Source organism: Chelonoidis abingdonii, chromosome 5 (genome assembly GCF_003597395.2).
Source record: "Chelonoidis abingdonii isolate Lonesome George chromosome 5, CheloAbing_2.0, whole genome shotgun sequence".
NCBI lineage: Eukaryota > Metazoa > Chordata > Testudines > Testudinidae > Chelonoidis > Chelonoidis abingdonii.
Window position 1 is genome coordinate 126,495,517 of NC_133773.1, and position 25,506 is coordinate 126,521,022.

The following is a 25,506-nucleotide window of genomic DNA, read 5'->3' on the forward strand; positions in this document are numbered from 1 at the left end:
TCTGGGATACCTCTTAATACCCTGGAAGCCAATAACAGCGCTGGTGAGTGTCCACACCTGATGAGCAGCGCTGCATCACCAGCGCTGGATTCGCAGCCAGGGAGTTGCAGCGCTGGCTGAGCTTTGTAAGTGTGGACACCGAGTAAGTTGCAGTGCTGTAACCCCCTCACCAGCGCTGCAACTTGCAAGTGTAGCCAAGCCCTCAGAGGGGTAGCTGTGCTAGTCTGGATCTGTAAAAGCAGCAGAGTCCTGTGGCACTTTATAGACTAACAGATGTATTGGAGCATGAGCTTTCGTGGGTGAATACCCACTTCGTCGGATGCATGTGGTTGAAAACATGGAAGTAGAAACTCTTTAATCTCATTGCAGCGGCAATTTTGGCCTCCAGTATATATATTATTTTATTAGTTGAGTTTCCTCTGTTCTCTCTCACCTGAACAATATTTTAGATTTCAGGAATGTTGCTGCAAAGCAGCACAGACTTTTCTGTATCCAACTGCCAATTAGAATTCCCTCAGACTTACTAGTTTAATGAAGCAAGGCATACTGAACTCACATGAAACATGTATACAATTCTAATTTGGACAAGCCCCTAAATACCTGACCCTATAGTGACAGCTGATCTATAAATTGTTCCTTTGTATGATAAGTAAAATAAATTCAAAGGTCTAAGGAAGTGATTCTACAGCATAATGTAACATGAAAATATTCTGAAGCTTGTTTTGCATCAAAGTCATCCATTCTGAGTTCTTCTAGCTTTTCTCCCATCACAGCAACAAAAGGAAGGAATTTGTGGCAGCTGTCGTGGTGCTAGTCTAGCAGTGCTCCTATAATTTTATGAAACAAGATCAAGATCTTGTGATAGGAGACTCAGGATTTTTACTTCTTATCTCTGCCTTATAAGCATCTCTCTAAACCCACATCCTTCTGTAGCTGCACAAATCTGAAGATGCAAGCATCTCTATAAATTTCTCTATATATATACCGGAGGCCAAAACTGCCCCTGCAATGAGATTAAAGAGTTTCTACTTTCATGTTTTCAGCCACTATAGCTACGACTCCCTGTCTATGCAAATCTTTAACTGCTCTCTCAAAAATGATAATGAAATGTATCATTGCGAGACAAAGTGCCACATTCAGTTTCATAATGCAGTTTTCATAGCTATTCAGTTTGAAATTATAACAAACCCTCACCAGGAAGTGTCTCGGGCAAAAAGGTAGCTGGATTCCAGTTCTTGTCATTCATCATTTCTGATCCCCAAAGACTTATAAATTTAGAGCTGTTCCAGTCTGGAGTGCTCCCAAAACAGCTTGGATAAATATGATCTTGGAGCGATGCATTGAATACCTGATGCTTGTTTGTATGATTCTGAACCGGTGCTGGCGGTAATGCCTACAAAAATTATAAAAGAGTATTTTCTAATTAATAGTCTGTCTGCCTACACAGTTATTCCACCATCAATATTCAAGTTATTATAATAAAGTGTTATGACTCTGTAAGAAATTATGTAAACTAAAAACTAATAAAAGTTTGTCTCCGGAAGTAACAATTATGGCAGGTTTGTTTATACACCGTTACCTTGATACAACGTCACCCGATATAACACGAATTTGGATATAACATGGTAAAGCAGTGCTCCGAAAGGGTGGGGCTGCGCACTTTGGTGGATCAATACAAGTTCAATATAACACGGTTTCACCTATAACACGGTAAGATTTTTGGCTCCCAAGGACAGCGTCATATCGCGCTAGAGATGTATTTATAAATGCATATATGTGGGTTGTACCTTAACTGCATGTATATATACACTTTATATATAGCTGTTAAAGAGCAATCAGCTGACAAATATTTGAAAATTTTTCCTTTTATAAGAAGTTGTGTGCATACTGTGTTTCTGTTGGTCTTCAATTTTTATTAAAAAATATATTTGCATAAAAATTGAACCTTTAAGGACTCATTATTTTTAACCTATTATCTGTGCCTATTCAGCTGCTTCACAATACTAAAAACCCCAATTTAGAACCCCCTTTCTGCCTGACCTCTTGTCAAAAAGTCCCAAACCGACTAAACCCTACTCTTTGACTTATTTTTTCCTCTTAGTTCTTATCCCTGAAGTTTTTCTAATATACTCACTTCACACCTCTTCTACAGATGTTACCAATATAGTTTATTTTCATCTGAATATACACCAACTGATGTCCTCTGTGATCTTTTTTTACGATACACTAAGATTTTTGCATTCCAACTATCTTTGTTTTAATCACAGGAATACACATTTCATTCACTTTGGACCAGACATTAAAGCCTCCATTTGAATCAGACTAAGATCTGTTTCCTCTAATCTGGAGAGTTACATTTTAAAAGTAGCATTGCAGAGTCCCACATTTTCTGAGTCACTGACTCCATATCAGGTCTGCTCCATTTTCAACTGAAGATTTGTAGTTTTCCCAACTGCCAGCTCTGCATATACAACTTGGAAACTGAAACTGAAGCTGTGTTTTTCCCTTTCTCACATACCACTGACAGTAAAAATGATTCATCCTGTGACACTAGCAGACCAGGTGCCAGCTCATGATAGAGCCACAGGCCAATTCACTTGTGTATTAGTATAGATCAAAGTGATTGTTAGATGTACAAGAGTGTATTTGGTGTTTAAACGTCATGAAAATTAATGGCATGTTACTTGCATTGTTTTCACTTATTTGTATCCGGTTATAATGTAGTACCCAACATTTACATTGTGTATACCTTTGTAACTAAATAATCCATTAAATGAGAAAGAAGTTTGGTGGAATGCTAGTGATGAATTTTTAACAGAAAAGTGCTAATTTCAAAGCAAGTGGTCACTGGGTGAGATGATCCGAGGTCAAAGATTCAAAATGCATTCCTCACTATTGGTCATCAAATGAAAAGCCCACATGGGTAGTAACATTGCCAGCTTGTCTTCTATGAAAGCAGCTATAAGTATGGATTCAGGGAAAGATCCTGTGTGTTTGGACTCTTACAGGGAAGTATATCAGATACAACGCAGAGCTCCCCACAGACAGTCTGAGAACCCTGAAAAGACTTTGGGAAAACTGGCAATTTGGCATACCTGAGCCCACTTACCCACTGACACTTGAAAAATCTCTTGCACCCCAATCTGAGTTTATGCCAGTTATGTGATATGTATGTCTCTCTTTCACCCTTGCAACCGATACCTGTAATCCCTCATAGCTCAAGCCTGACCCTAGATGTACAGTACCTTCCCTCTTACCTTGTCTCTAATCAATTCTAAACATTAACTTTAATAAAAATTTAAAAATCTGTTCTTATCACTGCCACCATTTGGAATTACAGACTGACTCGCCTGTACATATATTTTTACCTGCTTTAACCTCTCAGTAACTCTCACTTCCTTTTCATAGCTAATAAATCTTTAGTTAGTTTACTATACAATTGGCTACCACAGCTGTCATTGGTGTAAGATCTAGAATACCAATGACTGAGAATACCAATTGATTGACTGGTCTCTTGGGATTGGGAGCAACCTGAGTGTATGTGATTAAACCAAAAATCACAAAGTCCAGTTTGTCTAGGTGGCAAGGTAGACTGGAGGGCCTAAGGAGACTGTCTATCATCTATAGCAGGACTGGTATAATGATTCAGGAGTTCACATTTGTTATTGGCTTTGTGAAATCTAATTATAGAACATAACACCAGCGTGGGTGTTTGACAGTGTGCCCTAAGATAGATGTTCACAATTGTGAGCCACTCCAGACAGCATGACACAGGTTAAGTTAACCTTTCCACACTACTTACACAACCCTATTAGCCTGTCATTTCAGAGGTGATTATGCATGAGAGCACAAGGAACCTCCCCCTCCCCCCAGCGCTGTTTGCTACCTCGCAGAGTTCAGACTGAGTTTATGAGGCTGATTAGAATACTTTATACATGAAAAATTAACTAACTGATTATGAATAAAATTATGTGGCACTCCACAGAACTAATTTTTAGAATCCCTTTTCAGAGCAGACTTGTACTCCAAGGGTGAATCACATTTTTGTTTCAGTCTTATTTGACAGTCTTCATTAAGTGCAAAAAAACCTAACATTTAAATCAGAGGAACTTCTGAAAAACAAACCAGGCAATTATCTGGCCCCACTCACTATAATGTCAGAGTGTTTGACCATCTCCAGATGAACATGGATTACAATACCCTTATCTTGCTAGTTAACCATGCTCTTTTGCTGAAGTGCTTTGCTGAATTTACTCTCTCCTAAAAGCACAAAAACATTCAACAAGTAGTCCTCTACACTTGACCTTATTCACAGTATCATCATTTTGATCCAAATCCAGGACAGCAAAGTTGAAAAGGAACAACAGCTGCCTTTCTTCTATTCACTTTTGACCTCAAATATATATAAATTTAAAATTTGGCACATCCATATTACATTAAAGGTAACTATGCTGATCTTTTAAAGATTTCTTCTTGTCCCTATCTCCATTCCAACTGAGAAGAAACTGAACATCTTTACCAAGATTAGTCTGATGATAGCAACTGGTAATCCAGTGATGGCCAAACTCCATCAGAACTGGGGTATTCTCAATTTTGGATTTCCCTTTTACAGAATGTATGAGTAGTTACCTTTATAAATTAGGAAAAAAGTTAAGTGTAATGTGCCAATAAGGTCTTAAGTTACATTATTGTAATGAACACAAATTTACAATTTTTTTCCTGAAACTAGAAAGCATTTTTTTAGTCACGCTTACCTTATTGTGTGTAAAGGGGGAAGCTGTATATAAGGTCGGGTGGATAAGTGGACGAGGCAGATGAGGAATCGTATGCAATGGTACATGTCCATGTATATGGGGGTAAAGGTGAAGTGCAGGATGTGCAGGTTTTTCTGGCTTCATAAACTGATGGCCAGCAGGAAGACGTCCAGCTGCGAGCACTGAAGCAGTCAGACCTGAAGCTTCTTGTTTGCAAACATGGCATTCACAAGTATTTGGACCTTGGTCAGCCTGTAAGGAATGAAAAGTTACTCTCCTCATTTTGTCAGACAAGGAATTCAGATCGTTTTATTTCTTTTAAATGTCACAAAACAGCAAGTCTAAATATTGTTTAGTCTTGTATAATAAAGGAGAATGGGTAAGGAGCAATTTACACATTTATACAGGTTTAAAACCAAAGTTCAATATTCATCAGAGTTCACAGGTTCAGAGTTGTAGCAAAGGCAACCTAGAGCTATTCAAAGCCTTTTTATGGTGGTTCCTATGGTCAGGACTACAAAGGCACAAGGCGCGGTCTGGTTCTTGCTTGGAAGCAGTTAATGAAGGCGACTGATTTTGTTCCACAATCAAACTATTCAAAAGCTTGATTATCAGTGTGGAAATGATCTAGTCAGAATATGGCATTAAGAATGCAAGCAAGCAGATTTATCATAGAGTATAATGGTTATTTTCCTCAATAGGATATACAGGTTCCTTTGGATTTGTAGCAACTGTTTTAAAAAAAAAAATTAGCTCACACATAACTGACTAAGTTTTTTTTATTTACTCATTGAAATAGAAACCATTACATGATGAGAAGAGAGCCAAGTATGATATTTGGGAATTTTTAGTAAACAAATTAGCAATCCAATAAAATATTGATCCACATGCAAGACATCCATGTAAAGTAATTATGAAGCACTATCCTATACTCCCTACATTTGCAAATCAGTTTTAGATACACTATTAAAATATCCATTAATTACTTCAATCAGTGAGGAAAAATCACTTTCCGTCACTTAACTAAAATGTTCTCACTATTAAAGCTCAGAACAGTGAGTTCATCCTAGATTTCTGTTATATATTCAACAGTGTAAGTTCATACTGACTAAAGTACTATTTCAACCAGGAAGCAGTATTTTTAAGACAGCAGTAGCAAAGAGTACAACTCCTTACAAAAGGTCTCAGATTTAGGTTTCAGGAAGGCCAGTCATCACTAGATTTCTAATTGTTAAATTATTTTTACAGCTGAATATATAAGTCTCATAATGACAGCTACACAGATAAAAAGACTCCCTATATCTGCAACTTGTCTTCTAATTAAACTATTTTCACTGCAAATAGTCTCAAATAGTCAAGATTTCAAAGGTAATTTACAACGGGTATAAGACTTCAGTGAGCTATACCTGTTGATTGGGGTAAGACGGGGGTGGACTATCCATTTTTGCCTCATCTTTCCTTAATGTTCTCTTTCCTAGAGTTATTTCATCCTTCTGAGTCCCCGGTGGTTCACCACTGCTTTCTCCATCTGCTTCTTCATCATCTGCTTCTGAAGAACTGCTGCTAGTACTGCTCACCTGAGGAGACTGAAAACCCGTAGTAAAAAAAAGAAAAAGAAAAAAAAATAGAGAGAGATAAACCAGTCTCCAATGATTGTTTCATTTGACAGATTACATAAATTGTGTGTCTTTAGAGTGCTATACCTCATCTTTCAATGCCATGTTTTCCCCTCCACCGTTTAGTTCGTTATGGATTCCATTCATGTTGGCTACGACCTCTGCATCATCATAGTTATTCAATGGGTAGATATCAGCAAATTTTGCTGATAATGGTGCAACATCTTCATCATCACTACCACTGGGGAAAGAGAGGCTTATATAAATGATGATAATCAGTAACCTAAGCCACTGTGAAAGCAGTTACAAAACATTGGAATGAAATAAAATATAGATACATAATTTGTATTTCAATTTAAATTGATCTGCTTCAAAATAGTTAAAGACGGCTGTTTTTTAAAAATCACAAGATTTACTACCTACCATCTAGCCTGTTTAAGGTAACAGCTAAACTCCTCAGCAGAAAGCTTGGGCTAAAAAGATTTTCTAGTATTTTTATATGTAATTTTTCCCTAATACTATGCCATCAAGAAATCCAATAACTCCAACATGCCAAAACATAATGAAGGGTAAATCCAGCCTTTCCTTTGATGAGACAAAAGCCTTATTTCAAATGAGTTTCTTGGTAGAAAATGTGTAATGTGTAAAAGTTACAAATATTTCAAGCACTGACAACATTAAGCCAGAATTCCCTACACAAATTACTAAGTATAACAATCTCATTTTTTGATTAATGATCATTTAAAATTTTCTCCTAACAGTACATTCTTGGTTACCACTATGTTAAAAAAAGCATTCATCGTTCAGGCCTTCTCATAGTGCCTATTCATGCAATTCCTGAATAGAGGACTAGAAATTTTTCCTGACACCACTAGACAAAAAGTATGCAAGCTTAGTTACCTACCTCACGAGGGTGTTGCAAAGTTTAATTTGGTAATTTCTGTACAGTACTCAAACATGTAAAAGAGCTCTTTAAGTGTATTATTACACCCTTTTGCATTCCAGTAAGACTTTTTGCTAAGACTTAATTACAATACAGTACCATTAGCCATACGTCACATGTGCCACAGGGATAGAAATACCTAAGAGATTATTTAGGCCCTAATTTGAGAAACAGAATGATCCTCCCCTGAAGGAAGAGTGAACTAGCCTCTGTCTGTAGATGACACTGCCTTTAGTAAGTGCTGTTTAAATTAGCATCCCATGAGACAGTTAATATTATTGATCTTCATTCCTGGAGAACTGAAGTTAGCTTCAGAACTTCTCAGATAATATAGCAAAATATTGGCAAAAGCAGATCTGTAATATTACAAAAGCCCTCCATCATCTTAGAAAATTTTACAAAGATGAAGAACTAGAGGGTATAGATAATTCAAATACAGGATAAGAAAACCTACTGAAATTTTCATAATACCACAATGCAACGTTGTAAAACTACCCAAACAGCTGTCTTGGTCTATTTAGGCATTAGCTAGCATCAACACAACAAACAGACACAGATATAGACGCTAGTTTTAGGTAGACAGGAAAATGGAAATATTTGCACAATGTTTTGGACACATGCTGATTTAATGTGTGTCAAAATAAACAAAAAAGCTGAATTGACTTCTGGCACTTGAACTGCTTCAAACAGAAAAATAATTACAGTGATCAGAAACATTGAGTATAATGCATTTGTGCCACTGCATAATTTGCCACATAAATGCCCTTTTATGTTCCAGAATCTATGCTTTCATTCAAAAGTAGTAAGTCTTTAGCCATAATAAATGCAAAGATAAATTTTTAAATGAGACCCAGGTATAAATCAGTTAAGTGATATTAGCCTGAAACCATAATTGACAAATCTGCGCTATCCCCATTCATTTCAACAAAAGGTTAATACTGAATCTTAATGACAACTCCCTAAAATACCTGTTAGCTATTTCACTATTGATCACTATTGCAGAATCAACTTAACGTTCTTCATGGTTGCTGATGTGTCACATACTGTAACAGGGTGTTGTAGTTAGTTAGTTGCTATCAAGGCTTGATGGGTGGGGAATAAATTCAATCTACTCCCCCAATTTAAAAATCATTTACCCTTTCTGGTTTGAGGAAGGGTCAGACAGCAATAGCAAATGCCTCAGTTCCTAAATTCACTACGATTTTTAGAGAAGATGAGAACTTTTTTCATTGCACACGAATCTTTGCTCTAAGTCTTAAATTAATGTCAACTCAACAGTCTTGATAGAAGAGTTCAGAAGTCAGTTACTTGTAATCAGGTGACTAACCTTTCAAAAAATCACCTGTTCTCACACTAAAAAAATAAAATCATTAAGCAGTTCTTATATTCAGGTTTATCATTGCTCTTTGTAAGGCAAACCACAAAAATACCAGTGTCTGGTTAATACATGACAGATAAGGTTGTATTAGGCATGTGGTGCATGTGTAAACAATATTTCATTCACAGAGGATTAAAACCAATTTTAGAAGAAAATTTTAAAAATCAGATTTTCATTTAAACTAAATTAAAAATAAAACCTATTTAAAGTTAAATTTGAATTGATGACAACTAGGGCCAGCTCCAGGGTTTCTGCTGCCCCAAGCAGCAAAAAGAAAAAGCCGTGATCACAATCTGCAGCTCTACCACTGCCGCTTCAGTCTTCAGTGGCAATTCGGTGGCTGGTCCTTTGCTCTGAGAGGGAGTGAGGGACCCGCCGAAGACCCAGATGTGCCACCCTTCTCCGTTGGCCGCTCTGAGCACTGCTTGCACAGCTGGTGCCTGGAGCCAGCCCTAATGACAACTTATGTTAAGGCCTTATTCTAATCTACTAAAATGATTTAGATTAAGTGTAAAAAAAATTTAAAAAACCCCAAAACACTATGCAGTACATGTTTCCTGCCAAAGTTTTAAAGGAAGTTAAATCCCTGAACTGGTGAAGCACCTGGAACCAGACATTGTTGAAATGCTAAGCCACATTTTGATAGCACTAGCTTCTTCTGCAGGTGCAGAGAGAATCTTTTCTTCATTTCAGTTTATTTAATTAGTTCAGTTCAATGACTAGTTCAAAGTTAATAAGTCAAAAGAATTGAAAAAGCAGGAAAGCTTGTTTTCCTTTTCCAACCTATGAATAAAATGTAGCCGAAGGAAGATGAGGTCTGCTACTGCTAAAATCTTGAAGGACATGGTAACCAGAAACAATTGGTTTAATTCACTAACTACAAACAATACTCCCTTTGTTTAATAAATCAGTTAGTTTTAAAACTCAAAACCTGTTTTGATAAGTATTCTTATATATCACACAGACTTTAGGTAGATTTAATTAATTAAAAACCAACCTTAAAATGCTGATTTTGTACATTTTTAATCACATCTGAATTCCCATCTAACCTTGGCACAAATCACAAGTAAAAATTTAATCTTGTAAATACATTATTCACCATTTTTAACATAACATATAGAACATAAGAATGGCCATACTGGGTCAGACCAAAGGTCCATCTAGCCCAGTATCATGTCTTCCGACAGGTGGTCAATGTCAGGTAACCCAAAGGGAATGAACCGAACAGGTAATCAACAAGTGATCGATCCCCTGTCACCCATTCCCAGCTTCTGGCAAACACCATCCCTGCCCATCCTGGCTAATAGCCATTGAGGGACCTATCCTTCATGAATTTATCTAGTTCTTTTTTGAACCCTGTTATAGTCTTGGCCTTCACAACATTCTCTGCCAAGGAGTTCCACAGGTTGACTGGGCAGCGTATGAAAAAATACTTCATTTTGTCATGATTTTATAGACCTCAATCATATTCCCTTAGTCGTCTCTTTTCCAAGATGAATAGTTCTAGTCTCATTAATCTCACCGTAGCCGTTCCATACCCCTAATAATTTTTGTTGCCCTTTTCTGAACCTTTTCCAAAACCAATATTTCTTTTTTGAAATGCTGTGACCACATCTGCACACAACATTCAAGATGTACCATGGATTTATATAGAAGCAATATGATATTGTCAGTCTTATTATCTATCCCTTTCCTAATGATTCCCAACATTTTGTTCGCTTTTTTGACTGGTGCTCCACACTGAGTGGATGTTTTCAAAGAACTATTCACAATGACTCCAAGATCTTTCTTGAGTGGTCACAGCTAATTTAGACCCCAACATTTTATATGTATAGTTTGGACTATGCTTTCCAATGCGCATTACTTTGTATTTATCAACATGAAATTTCATCTGTCATTTTGTTGCCCTGTCACCCAGTTCTGAGAGATCCTTTTGTAGCTCTTTGCAGTCTGCCTGGGACTTAACTATCTTGAGTAGTTTTGTATCATCTGCAAATTTTGCCATCTTTCTGTTTGCCCCTTTTTCCAGATCATTTATGAATAAGTTGAATAGGACTGGACCAGTACAGACCCCTGGGGGACACCACTATTTACCTCTCTCCATTCCGAAAACTGATCATTTATTCCTACCCTTTGTTTCCTATCTTTTAACCAGTTACCAATCCATGAGAGAACCTTCCCTCTTATCCCATGACTGCTTATTTTGCTTCAAAGCCTTTGGTGAGGGACCTTGTCAAAGGCTTTCTGAAAATCTAAATACACTATATCCACTGGATACCCACCTCAAAGAATTCTAGAAGATTGGTGAGGTATGATTTCCCTTTATAAAAATCGTGTTGACTATTCCCCAACAAATTATGTTAATTTATGCGTCTGACAATTTTGTTCTTTACTATAGTTTCAACCAGTTTACCCGGTACTGAAGTCAGGCCTACCAGCCTGTAATTGCCGGGGTCACCTCTGGAGCCCTTTTTAAAAATTGGCGTCACATTAGCTATCCTCCAGTCATTTGGTACAGAAGCTGATTTACATGACAAGTTACAGACTACAGTTAGTAGTCAGGCAATTTCACATTTGAGTTCCATCTGGTCCTGGTGACTTATTACTGTTTAGTTTATCAATTTGTTACAAAACCTCCTCTAGTGACATCTCAATCCGGGTCAGTTCTTCAGATTTGTCACCTAAAAAGACCAGCTCAAGTTTGGGAATCTCCCTCATATATAAGAAAGAATCTCAATTAAATTAATGTAATGTGTATAGACATAGCATATCCTCTTGGTATGCAAAAGCAGCAACAAATATAGCATAAAAGCAAACCAACATGTTTTAAGGGTAACCAACCACTCAAATCAAATTTTCTTTGGAAAAATACCTAAAAAGTACAAACGCAAAACAAATTTAAAACAATGATTTAAGTCAAGATTTCCTGCTTGCTGATTTAAATAATGATTAAACTCAGTGATGTGAATCAATCCACCCTGATTTCACTTAGGGTAGATGTCTAAAGCAAGATTTCAAATGATGTAACAAAATGTGTGGAACGGACAAGTTCTCTAGCTAGAAGGTCACCATCCAGAAAGTTTACCCTCGCCACTGCCAGTGACTAAATGTGTAATCAGGGTTCTGTCGTAGATGTCTCCTTGAACTCCAGAATATACAGCTGTTTGGAGGCATAAATCTAAGACATATGTTAAAGAATTACTACTTCATTGTTATGAATTCAGGCAGTTGATACCTCTCAGAGTAAGTTCCCAATGTGGCCAAGCACTACTGCAAATAAGAGTTAAATCTTTAAACAAGGATAGTAATTTAAAGTGAAACTATCAACCTTCTGCAACTTGTCTTCCATAGTTCTCTCAATTTCCTTATGATTCTAAATTTTACAATAAAAACAGCAACTCACAAAGTTGGTGCAGAGCCATTATCTGTAAGGATGAGCCTTGGGTGCTGCTGAATTGTGATAGGAGAGCTGGAACCTGATTCGGAGCTTGCTGAAGACATACTAGGTGGGCGGATCTCAGACAGATAATCCGGAGCAGAATCAATTTGTAGTGGTAACTGGTTAATATGGATGTCATCTGTTATTGGTGAATCCATGATGCCACATGTTAAAATGTGTGAAAGGCTGCAGTCATCACAAGTACATCTGCTCAAGAATTAAGATAGTAATAAAATTTATCAGTTTCACAGATTTTTAAAGGTATTGTTTAAAGGTATTGAAGTTGCATTCCATTTTATTAAATTCACTGTGCCAGATATAATATTTGATATCCTCTTTTCTCTAACCCAAGAGATTAATGTTTTATTATGAACTCATATTAAAAACATCAGCTCACCTTCTTCTATAATTACAGTTGGGACAGTCAGGCATGCTCAAACGTGATGACAACATATGCCTCATTGTGTCTGTGAAGTTGTTCTCACCAGCTAGTGCTTTCTTGTTATTTAACTAAAATAAATTTTAAGGCAGTGTTTTAGTATTGCAAATAAATGTTCGCTAAAATTGTAACCAGTTTATAGCACAACTAATGGCAAAAAACATCCTTTCCTTTTATAATGCCCAACTTAAAAAGACAATTATAAGACAAGTAATAACTTGATAAAAGTATCCTTTTGATCATCTATCACAATACCCAAAGTCAAAAACATTTATACCTATAAAAGTTTAAAGTTAGAAGCAGTAAACACCTGGCATTCAAAAATATGTTAGCTCAAAGAAAATGTATTTCCATATTAAAGAAATCGCATGGCGAAGTCAATCTCTTTGACCCAGTTATAACTAGAGTTTTGTATATTATTTTTATTAGATCACGACACAGAGTTCTTTCACTTCGGCAGTTACATTCCTTTTATGGATATACACAAAGGGACGAACATGTAATAACAAACTCAATTACCCTTAAAGTTTAGAAAATACGTGGGGGCCCAATTTTGTAGCTGATCTGTGCTTAACTCCCATTTATCCAAGTGAGCTCTAGACATAGGGTTGAAGAATTAGAGCACATATGGTTAGTGCAATATACAGATTACTCTTTCAGCTGCAAGTGTCTGTCTCTCATAGTATACAGAAAATATTCAAATTACCTAATATAAATTGCTAAAAAACCATAATCCTACCTGCTCTTCAATAAAACGCCTCTGTTTAAAAAATTCCCAGTCTTCTTTTAGCATGCGCTGTTTTGTTTTCATTGCCATCTAAAACAGGATAGAAGAAGATGCATTGGTTTAAACATGAAAATACTACACTGTATTTGTTAGGTCCCCATCAAATTTTATTTTATTCATCCTGTCCATGTTTATTTCAGAAAACTCACAAGAATCTTGTGTAATTAAAAAAGAAAGTTAAGTTAGCTATTCAAGTTATATTAAAGATAGAATTTATCTTATCCAAGTGCTCTTCTTATTTCATTAGTAAAGCCACTGTATTTTAAATTCTAAGCAAATATAAAATCATTTTGGCAATCTTCCCCCCTTGCACCCTCCACATTCCAGTTAAGTCTTTACACGGACATTAAGTTCCATTTTATACTATATACAAAATTCTGATAACATTTAAAGTGTTCTGCGTCAGATACCCAATATCTCATCTCATCTGATCCATGTGTGAAGCTCTAGCAATACAGGACTTCTGGCAAGTCCCAGATATAAGCTCAAGGTCAATAACAAATCTTGTGGTGTTCAACAGACCTAGAGCTCATCATTCAATCATAGAAGAATATTTGCTACTGAAGCTGGACTTTACTTTTTTGTAAGTTTATATAAAAAGAAAAGATCAAGTTTAAAGTTATAGCCATTCACATGGATCTATACTGTCAGTGTTTAAGGTTGAGCTTAAAACGTACTCCTTGCCTATGGTTTAACTGACTCAGCAAGATACTTTTTTATTAATTATAGATCACCTTGGGGCACATTACTGGAAAAGCACTATTAAAATCAGATTACATTTTGTCTCTGAAGAGTACACTTTTTAGAGTTAACAAACAATGCTACAAACATAAAACAAACAAAAGAAAAATCTGTAAATGTTTGAGACACAAGGTGGGTGAGATAATATCTTTTACCAGACCACTTTCTGTTGGTGAGAGAGCGCCCAGACCTGAAGAAGAGCTTTCTGTAAATTTGAAAGCTTGTCTCTCCGCAACAGAAGTTACAGGTAAGTCTTACCTTACGCGAGGGTTCCGTTCTGCGATTATCACGTAAAGCGAAAACTGTGTATACTCAAAATTATATCCCCAAGCCCTTTAAATTCCATCCGCAGCCCAGAGGAGCCCTTTAAATGCTGCCCCGTCGGAGCTGTGGGTGGGATTTAAAGGGCTCCACTGGGCTTCCCGCCACGGCAGGGAGCCCAGTGGAGCTCTTTAAATGCTGGCCCTGGCTCTGCCACCGGAGCTGCAGGCAGGATTTAAAGGGCTCCACTGGGCTTCCTGCTGCGATGGGGAGTCCAGAGGAGCCCTTTAAATTCCGCCCGCAGCTTTGGCAGCCGGGCTGGGGCTAGCATTTAAAGGGATCCTCCAAGGTTTCCGCTGCAGCGGGAAGCCCGGTGAAGTCCTTTAAATCCTGCCCACAGCTTTGGCAGCCGGGCTGGGGCCAGCATTTAAAGGGCCTGGAGCTCCAGGGTGGCTGGACCCTCAGGCCCTTTAGTTCGCCCCGGGGGCTACCAGCCACCTCTGCAGCTGGGAGCCCCCTGGGTGATTTAAAGGCCCTGGGACACCCAGCCACAGCTGCTGCCCCAGGACCTTTAAAACTTGAGGCCACGCCCCCCCACCTGAGGCCACGCCCCCCAGCCGTACGTGTAAAGTTGAAATCGCGCATGCTAAATGTGCGTAAGTTGTGATAGACCTGTACCTTTTATTTGACTAATACCTCACCCACCTTGTCTCTAGCATCCTGGGACCAACAGGCATACAATACTACATACAGTAAATTTTTTTTTTTTTTTTTTAAACAGTGAAGTACAAAATCAGTTTCTCCATCTGTTTCCCAAATCAATTTAAAAGAACTGGTTCAGTAGGTCAGGGAAAGCACCTATCCAGGTTTCTTTCAACACTTAACATACAAGTACTAGAAATTCAAAACCTTTCAGAGGTTACATATTCATGGAACAAAATTTGCAGCAAATGAACCAGAATTTATTATAATTAGCTCATATTGTAACCCTCAATATGTAATATCATTTTAAATTAATATTTCAAGGAATGAACATAGAATTCAAACATGAACATGAATTTAAAAGATTACAATAGGATATTGTTTCACTCAGGAAATACCATGCTGAACTACCCCCGCTACACCTCAACACTTGAATTTGAACGTCACTCAACATGATTTTGCTCTTTGATGCTAGTATCAAATGTAATTTGGATTATTACTATTCAGTTTTGAATTCCCTTGCTCTGAAGGGAATATGTTAGTTTACACTAAAAGCAATATGGTAAGTCATGTAATGCTTTTAAATGGTTAAGAGAAATAGTAAGCATGAACACTTACGGATCATCCTTTGTTCCACTTTTCAGAGGGATTAAAATGTACTATATGGCCAAAAATAAGGAATGCTCAAGATCTATTCCTGGCTCTGCTACTGACTGTTTTGAGGACATGGGCAGTCACTTAATTTCTGTATCAATTATTCTACCTACTTATCCATCCCTTCAAGTAGCACCTATCACTCCTAAATCTAGGCACCTAAAAAATATTTAATTACCTACCTTACGCGGGTGCTGTGTGGATCAACCATTCACATTTGTACAGTGCTTTGCAACCACAACACTATAGTAGATGCATTTAATCTCTACTAGTTTGAGAGATAATTTTACTTCTACTGTATTCACTGTTTGGGCAAGACTGTGAGATGCCCTCGCTTAGGCACACAGGAGTGAACGGACAAGCAAGAAGCCTCCCCTACACACTTGTGCATCTCAACAATAATTGCTGTATTTTTCCTCTCCATGGGAGCAAGCTAGTGAAGAGGGTTGGAAAGGGAGTGGGGTCATTATTCTGGCCCCTTCACTTTGCACCAGCCTGTGGAACCTGGCTGGCATACAAGATTGAGCAGATTACCAGGACCTCATATGCACGCAGCAGTCCTGTGATTGTGCCTCAAACAAACAGGCATAATTTCTCCAGTGTTCTTCCTGGCACGCTTAGATTCCACACTCCTCTCTACACAAGGGCTGTGTTCTTCAAGACAAAATCTAGGCCTTTAAGTATAGGGACTCTCACAAACTAATATGATCTTTCAAATGGATAAAGATTCAAAGTATGACAAATGCACATTAGCACTAGTACTACCAGACATCCTCATATTCATGTCCTTAAAGCAATGGCATAAAGGCTACTTCAGAGTCATAAGCCTTTGAATATTTCAGTATGCACATTAACCATACCGTAATAGCCTGAAACTGCTTTTGGTGTTTCTGTGAGAATTTAATCATTAAAGAAAAAAGCTCTGCTTCCAGAATAATGTTACTTCATTAAATAAATGAGGATCACAGGCTGTAATTCCTTTTTAGGATTTTTAAATGTTCTTTATACCAGCTGCTGATAGCATAACAGATTAACTTTTGAAGTCAACAGGATCATCTTAAAATCTGTTTGTGGGAAGAAACCTGGACATATTTGAGATGGTCCATGTTAGTCTTTTCCTGAGGAGTAACTGTTCTGACAGTCCCACCTTTCCAGTGCTACACTTAAAGTCAGAAGGTGATGGATATTTTTGCTGTAGTGATACCTAGGGTGCTTATTTCCTGCTTATAAATTGATCCTGCAAAGACCTACACCTCTCAAGTCCCAGAAAGACTGAATTTTAGAAGAGACACTGCCATTTACATATGCAGAAATGGGTTCCACTTCACCGCTCAAGAGCTTCTCTTCTGATGCCTATAATTATACTTTATAAAACAAAGATGCAATACAGCCTTTAACCATTTGTATTCATTGTTAGTACATGAATATTACAAGGGAATTCAAATAAGGTAAAATCAGATAGGCAATTACTGTGAAGACAGTTACTTCTGTCAGGTTCTTACAAACACTAGCAAATGTTCATTATTTGCTGTGCCTACTTTTCTTTAACAAAATGACAATTTTTCACGTTTAGTATACCTAGGATTAGAACATGCAAGCTTTACAGGTGGCAGAGTTTGGCAACAAGAATTTTCTTCAGATGCTTTGAAACCATCCTCAAAATTTTATGCAAGACTTTAACAAAGACACTGCTAACAGACTTTCTTGCAACATCCCACAGTGGATTGTAGTGGTTGTTAACTAAGTAGAAAAGAGTAACTTTACTGACAATGTACATAAACCATGGGGATTAAGTTTTTAAATAAACAAAACTCATCTTATAAAGACAATTGTTTCTTATACAAAAGTAATAATTAAAATACACTGATGTATCATGTGTATGCTACGGGAATTCAGACTAAATAATAATTCATTTTTATCAGCACTTGTATTCCATAGTTATTATACCACCTTGACTAAAGGTCAGGATTTTTTTGGAGTACATGTATGCAGTATATAACGTTGTATGTTTCACATTTACTGCAAGGCAGGCAATACCTTATATGGTCCTTACCTGTTCATCTACATAATCATCTATTTTCTTCTGGCATTCAAGCCAGGCTTCAGCCACTTGACCCATCTCCTGTTCCAATTGACGATACCTTTGTAGCAAGGTACTATACATATCTTCACTACAGGAATCATGTGTTGTTCCAAGCCTAAAAGTTTAAACAGCAATTATTAGAGTATGAAATAGAGACAGAGGCATCCACTTAATAATCAGAAGGATTCACTGGTGTCCACTAATTTTTCTTATATACCCCACCACTTAAAATCATAGAAGATTATTGTTGGAAGAGACCTCAGGAGGTTATCTAGTCCAACCACCTGCTCAAAGCAGGACCAACTCCAATTAAATCTTAAAATAGTTTTAGGATAAAAAAGGCTTTAGGTGATGAATATAACTATAGTAACTGAAACAGAAGCTATTTGGCCATTAGTTCCACAAAACATGTTTATCTGTTTTTTTAATAAAGGTCTGCCAACAGCTCACTCTTGATGTTCTGTAACCAGTGTAAGCAATAGTAGTGAGTACATAAGAAGCGTAACATTTCCATAGCAAACTGGGGTCATCACAACTGAGCCATACTTATTCACCCAGCTTTATTGCTTGATATACCTATCTTCCTGAACCACCAGGGCCGGTGCAACCATTTACGTGAACTAAGCGGTTGCCTAGAGTGCCAAGATTTGGGGGCGCCAAAAAGTGGCGCCCCCTCAAATTTTTTTAAATGGTTGCAGCCGCTGCTGCTGGAGGGGCTGAGCTGCCAGCGGCAGCAGCTGCCTGCAGCCGGCAGCCCAAGGGTCCCTCGGTCAGGGCGAGCCGCGGCAGCCCAGCGGCAACCCCTCCCTCCCGTCAGGAGCCCCGGAGCGCACCCTCCGGGAGCTCAGGTGCGCCCCCTCTCCGGGCGGACCCACCCCCCGGAGGACCCCCCCCGCCCCGAAGGGTTCAGGTGGCGCCGCCGCAGCCACGACAGCCAGGGCGCCCCCCCGAGGCCCGGGTCAGTGCGCCCCTGGGCGTCAGTGCACCGCAGCCTGGCTGTCCAGGCACCCCCCGCCCCCGGGGTCATGAGCCACCGCCGCAGTTGGGCAGCCCAGGGGCGCCCCCCCCCCGCCCGGGGTCAGTGTGCCCCTGGGGTCAGTGCGCCGTACGCCCGGCAGCCCAGGGCGCCCCCGCCCCGGGTCAGGGAGCGCGCCGCCGCGACCCAGCAGCCAGGGCGCACCCCCCCCCGGGGTCAAGGAGCCGCCGCCGGCGACCAGCAGCCCAGGGCGCACCCCCCCCCTAGGGTCAGGAAGCCCGCCGCCGCGACCGGTGTAGCCCAGGCGCACCCCCCCCCGAGGGTCAGGGAGCCCCCTCGCGACCCGGACAGCCCAGGCGTCCCCCCCCCCCCCCGGGTCAGGGAGCCCCCCTGGTCAGGGAGCCGCCCACGGCCGGTGCTCCCGGGCGCCAGCATTAAGGGGGGACGGGGCAGCAGGCGGGCTCGGTGCAGAGCTGCCGCAGTCATATCTGCGGACAGTCTGCCGGTCCCGCGGCTCTGGTGGACCTGCCGCAGGCATGCCTGCGGCAGCTCTGCCAGAGCCGCGAGACCCGCGCGCGGGGCGGCGAAATGGCCCAGCGCCTAGGGCGCCAGAAACCCTAGCGCCGGTCCTGTGAACCACATATGCGTTAAGTACAGATGACCATCTACCAAAGAGCTGGATAGCAAAGGCATATCGAGGTTTGGTGAAGCGTTAATCAGCACAATGATTAAGGATGACACTAATTATTTAATAGCTAGCGCTGTTGGGCCTCCACTTGGGGAAACAGACATGAAATCAAGCTATTGCAAAACTTGGTTATACACAGTAACTCATGCTCCTGAGGGAATTTTGTGCTACTGCACGTGCACAGAATTCATGTCCCCCGCAGACTTTTTTTTGTTTCCCCACAGCAAAATGACTTTCTGACTGGGAAGCAAAGGGAAGCCACAAGAACGGTCATGCTGTCACTCCCCAGCAGCACACATGCTTTGTTTCAGGCACCCGAAGCAGTCAGCACAGAGCTAAATTGCTGGGGGGAAGAGGGGCAGGGCTACGGATGCCTCAGCCAGTGGCTCCCACCTTGCTTGTCCCAGCTGGGCTCGGGAGGATGAAACTTCCTTTTCCCCTACAAGGAGTGGCCAGGGCTGTGTCAGACCTACCCCCAGAAACCTCTCCGGCTACAGGAAACTCCGCACCACCACCGACTCTCTTCCTGTCCCCATTGCTCCTCAGCCATAGGGGAGGGGTTCACGTTACAGGTAGCTGCTTCCCCTGTCCACCCAGCCCCTATGCCTCCAGACCCGCCTCAAAACCAGATTACCCCACCAAGCCTCATCCCCTACACCCAGAACCCCCCCACCAAGCCCCTGAACTCATGCCCTGACAAGCCTCACCCTCTGGAATGGGTTTCCTAGTGAGGTGGTGGAATCGCCTTCCTTAGAGGTTTTTAAGGTCAGGCTTGACAAATTCCTGGCTGTGATGATTTAGTTGGGGATTGGTCCTGCTTTGAGGAAGGGATGGACCAGATGACCTCCTGAGGTCCCTTCCAACCCTGATATTCTATGATTCTGCATTTGGACCCCACCCCTGCCCCACCCAAACCACCCTGACAAGTCCCCCACATCCAGATCCTCATCCCACTGAGCCCCACTAAGCCAGCACTCAGACCTGCAACCCACCAAGCCAGCACCTGGACCCTCCCTCCAGCTGAGTCCTCCACACCCAGACCCCTGTGCAGAGCCCCAACTACCTTCATCTAACCCCCCCGCAGAGTCACATTGTCTCTGCACCCAGAATCTGACCCCGCCCCCATGAGCCCCTGTTCATCCAGATCCCCCACTCCTGGACTCCCCACCAAGCTGGCTGCACCCAGACTGCCTCACACAGAACCCTATCACCCCATATCTGCATCTCTCCACATTCAGGCCCTCCACACTTGGCTCCTGCTAGGCTGAACCTGCCTGCCTACATCTAGTATGGTTGGCATAGAGGGGCAAGGCCCCAGGTGTTTCTGGGGTTGGCCTGGCCCTTGCGCTGTGTCAGGGTCAGAGGCATCTTCACTGCTGAGTCCATCTCCTGGGACAGGGAGGATGGGGGCAAAGGCCCGCAGGGTGATCTCCCACCTCCACGCAGTCACTGGCTTGTGGTCTCCACTGCCATGCTAGAGCCTCTGCATTTATTTATTACAAATAAAATTTGCAGAATTTTAAAATAGTGTGCAGAATTTTTGTTTTTTGGGGTGCAGAATTCCCTCAGGAGTAAACTCACTTCCTACCCATTAGAGGCAGCATTTGTTCTAAGATTGATAAGTTAAAAGACACTTCTCCCTCAGAGGGGAATTTTCAGGAATGGAAGACAGAGGGTTTCCTGCTCCACTACTACTGTGGATTCAGCAGTTTTATTCCTGCTTATTCCTTTGAGGTCTGCCATACATCATCATTGCAAGAATCCTGAACTTTGGTCTCAGAACTAAGTGAGGTAGAGATTATAGTATGTTACACACTTCTAATGTGCATTTCATTACAAAGGTCTCTGAGTTCCTCCAAATATAAACCAAGACTCATGACAGTCACGCCACTCAATCAAGTATCTCCATTTTACCAATCGGTGAACTAAGGCAAAGAGGTTAAGTGATTTGCCCAGGGCTTCTCAAAAAGTTAGTGTCGGAACCAGGCATCTCAACTCCTAGGATGAAATCCTGGTCACTGTGAGGGTCACACAGTTTTGCCATTTACTTTAATGGGGTCAGGACTTCAAACCGAGTTCTCTGTTCTAACTGCTATGTAATACTGCCTACCACCATCTGGCAACAATTGTAAGAAATTTCTCCATCCCAACATAGAGAATCTAAAATAACTAAGAACAAAGAGAATGGCAGACAACTATTGTCCAGTATTAAACCAAAGGCACTGATTTCATTTCACCCAAGAGCTCAAGTTTTTTTGTTTGTTTGTGGTTTTTTTTTGTTTTTGTTTTTGTTTTGTTTTTTTACAGAAACCTCAGCTGTAGTCTTTTTAGGAGATAATTTCTACATAGCAAAAATCATGAAGACGTAAAAATGCATCAAGAATATAGACTAACTATATGGAATGTTCAATGGTGCTTAAAATTCTACCAGTAATCACTGTTGCCATTTCTCATGATTTTATCATGATACTTATGAAATTTATTTTTTTCTTAATGCCCTGGCTCCTGAAGTAATGGTAATTCTAGAGAATCTCACCCCTCCTATATAAAATGGCAAGTTTCTAGCCTTTGTGATTGCAGAGAAGAACATGAAAATTTAACCCCAATGAAACCTACACTGGTTCAAAAAACCAAAAGGCAAATAAAACTCCCAAAACATAATTTTTTCAAAATTTTCATTTCTGAAGGCCAACTCATGATTTAACATTTTCCATTGGCAATTCTGCAGTATTTATACCAGTATAAAATCAGGAGTTATAATACAATACTTAGCATTTACACACTTACAACAAATTTATTTAAGACAAATGTAGGGCAATAGTTACTAAAAAGAGAGTTTAATCTTTCAGTTGTATGGGATCCAAGACAGATAGTAAATATTCCTAGCATATTTGGGTCAAAACACATGATTTTGCAAATCTATCAAAACTACTACTCAAACGTGCTACTACATTTCCTAGAGTGCACGATCAATTTCACATACAAAGAACAGGTGTATAGACTAAGAAAGTAACTCATTTTTAAAGGCCTCTGTGAAAGCAAAACTCAGAGGAGCAGCAGCAATGTTTTAGAAATCTGTGTTTAATAGGGTTTTGTCCATTTGATTGCTTTTGTTTAATATTAATATGTTGTGACCATTAATTTGTTTGATGTTTTTTGGTGTGTCTGTTTAGGATAGTGGCAAATGATTAGTAATTCTTCTAGTATGGCATGTAGGCCACTGCTAAAGATATCATCATCTGAGGGTTGCTTATGAGAGTCTAATTCTGCTAACACTTACCACCAGGGATATACTGTGAAGTCACTCATGGATCCAGTCAAGATAATATGTACCATCCTCAGGTGTGAACCTTTGCAGGACTGAGCTCTACATTTGTAAGGTTTGTGTTTTTCAGTGTACCTACAGTAGTAGGCCAGCTAAAGATTCTAAATAAACATGCAGTAATGAAAAGAAAAACCCAATTTACATGCAAGTGCATCAACTGAACAGATGTTTTCATCACACCTCATCTTAAAGTAGCTTGTGAGGAATGTGAAGAGATATTTCAGTGGTTTGCTTAGCCAAAAAAATAATCACAGAATCGAATTCTTTTAAAAAAAGAAGTCACAGTTTTACCATTAATTTTATCAAAAGTATCTATTTTGTTACAGATACTATGTAAACTATTATTCTCTTTACTTAACGTGTGTATATAGATATATTGAAAGACACTTTACCTTAGCTGTGACACCAGTGTTGGCAAGCTGTTCTGGAGCAGTGGCTCAGAAAATACCAGATTTTCAAATAGATGCTTATTGTGCAATTCCCACGTCACCTGAAATTTCTTCAAGTGTTCATTTTCCTATTAAAAATATTTAAATTTTCTATAAATCTAACATATTTCTAAAGAACTCTTCAGATGCCAGAAAGAAAATTTCTTTAGCTAGTAACCTTTTAAACCCACCAGCCCAGATGATGGGTTATTCAGCTTAGACCTTAGCCAGTTTTAACACTAACAAAATATATTATTTTACCACTGATCTATGAATCAGGACCACCACTGACTTCTAAAAGTCACTCTAGCTTCTCTTCTTATTTTTCTGCATAGTCAGGGGATAGGAAAGGGGAGGAAAAAAAAATCAGAAGGCGGCATTATCTTGTTGAAAGGCCTTCCACAAATTCACAGTTCAATTTCTATCTCAACAGACACAGTATATAATCTTAGACAGATTTTTCCAGGGGTTTTGATTTGCTATCCCTGATCAATGTTAGGTTCTTCTTTACCATGTCTAGCAGGAGATACCGCTCTCCTAGTAAGTTCTGCTCTTCCCACAAGGTTTAACTAAAACACTGAAGAAGTTGTATTTTCTAAGTATGGTTACTCAGAAATGTTCTTCCTGAAGCAAGCAATAATCTACTTACTCATCTGTCTAGCATACTAAATGTGCATCCTGATTTCTGGACTATCTACCCATTTCCAACCTTGAGGTACTTCTAAACAGAAGAGTTAACATCTACGGTTACACTAATTCAGTGTTGACAGCTGAACAACAGACCCTCTAGGAGAGATCCCCTAACCACCAATTCAGCAAGCGTTTCATTTATGGAACAAACACGAGTGTCTGTCTTCTGTAACCTGACCTCACACTCAGCAAAATTAAATGAAGGCATTCTGGCTGTCACACCAGCAAGCGAATCTCCTGCACTATGGCTTTGAGTAATCAGTAATACAAGCATCGCATAGGACAGAGTCATCTTATTTTATAGATCTCAAACTCTAGTGGGGGGTTATGTATTCCAAGTCAGACCTCAGTATCAAGCACTGCTAGTCCAGCTAGCACTGCTCAAAGAAAACAATGGAAAACACTCATCTGTACATAAATTATAGCCTCTCCACTCCTGATGTGTGCAATGAAGCAATATACTCCCTTGCTTCGGATGATAAATAGTTTAAAAGATTTTAGTTGCTACACATTGCTAACAAAACTTAAATTTTAGCCTGATTATCTTGAAAACAAGTGAGCCTTCTGGTAGGTTCCATAGGTCTGAGGAGAACAAAACTGACAAAACTTCTTTAGAAAGCTTACATCCCTAGTTCAGTTGATCAGGTGCTGTACTGCCTACAGAAAGTATCAGGCAAGTTTTTCTTTTAGACCTCTAAATTGGGGATTGAGGGACTTTTCTGTACTGACCACAGTCTCTCCATCTTGATCTTGGTATGGTGTCTCATCCCCTGGTGGGGCAAAAAGGCTTTAATGCTTGTTCTTGAACCTCTCCAAAGAGCTGGACTCCTTTGAAAGGAAGGAAAATCAGTCATAATTTCACTAAGAAATTAAGTCCACATGGATGGAGGTTCAAGCCTCTTCCTGCCATCATACTGCAGGCTACACACAAAGGTTGGACCTTAGCCAAGTGGAAGACTGAATTACAAAGTTGACAATATGATGATCTAGCCACACATGTGTATTTGAGGCTAAAAGGATTTCTCTTGATCTCAAACAGTGCAGTAGAGTCTTAACAAAATGCATTCATGTGCACTGAAAAAGCTAAATGAGACTACTTCCTTACGCTTCTTCTCTGCTGTTAAATCTCAGCTTCCAAGCTTTAAATATTAGCGTGCCTAAGGAGAAGGCCTTGTAATAACCCAAGAAATCTATATAAAAAGCCACCACAGGAACAATATCCTGTGTTCCTACTACAGCTTATAGTTCAATTTCTGAATACTGAAGCCTATTAGAGGAACAATGGCTGTTCTCAATACTGACTGAGCTGCTAAACCAATCACACCTAAGGAAGGAGTTACTCTAAAAATACTATATCCACTCAAACTCTTTGAAGAACGAAGTATCCTTTTCACTTCAGTAGGGCAAAAACTAGTAGGTTGGAGAGTTCATGTCTATTCTAAGTATTTCCTGTCAATTTGATCTCTTACATATGTCGACTTTACTACTACTGGTCCAAAGTAGAGACCAGGAAAAGGAGAGTGGCTAAACATGAAAACATCAAATGACTGATTAGCTATATCTTCTTGACAACCAGTGTACAAAATTAGTGGATTCTTAGAA

At 39.8% G+C, this 25,506-nt stretch overlaps 1 protein-coding gene across 1 annotated transcript in view; it reads right to left on the reverse strand.

Annotated features, from left to right (window-relative positions):
- FAM193A (family with sequence similarity 193 member A) overlaps positions 1-25,506 on the reverse strand; it is a 137,162-nt gene that overhangs the window by 23,917 nt on the left and 87,739 nt on the right. The window contains exons 7-15 of the mRNA XM_032781055.2: positions 23,179-23,303; positions 17,768-17,912; positions 13,309-13,386; positions 12,528-12,640; positions 12,095-12,337; positions 6,458-6,611; positions 6,161-6,340; positions 4,755-5,006; positions 1,195-1,393 (exon numbers count right to left, since the gene is read on the reverse strand). Coding sequence (XP_032636946.2) covers positions 1,195-1,393; positions 4,755-5,006; positions 6,161-6,340; positions 6,458-6,611; positions 12,095-12,337; positions 12,528-12,640; positions 13,309-13,386; positions 17,768-17,912; positions 23,179-23,303 — 1,489 coding nt within the window. The remainder of the gene's footprint in view (positions 1-1,194; positions 1,394-4,754; positions 5,007-6,160; positions 6,341-6,457; positions 6,612-12,094; positions 12,338-12,527; positions 12,641-13,308; positions 13,387-17,767; positions 17,913-23,178; positions 23,304-25,506) is intronic.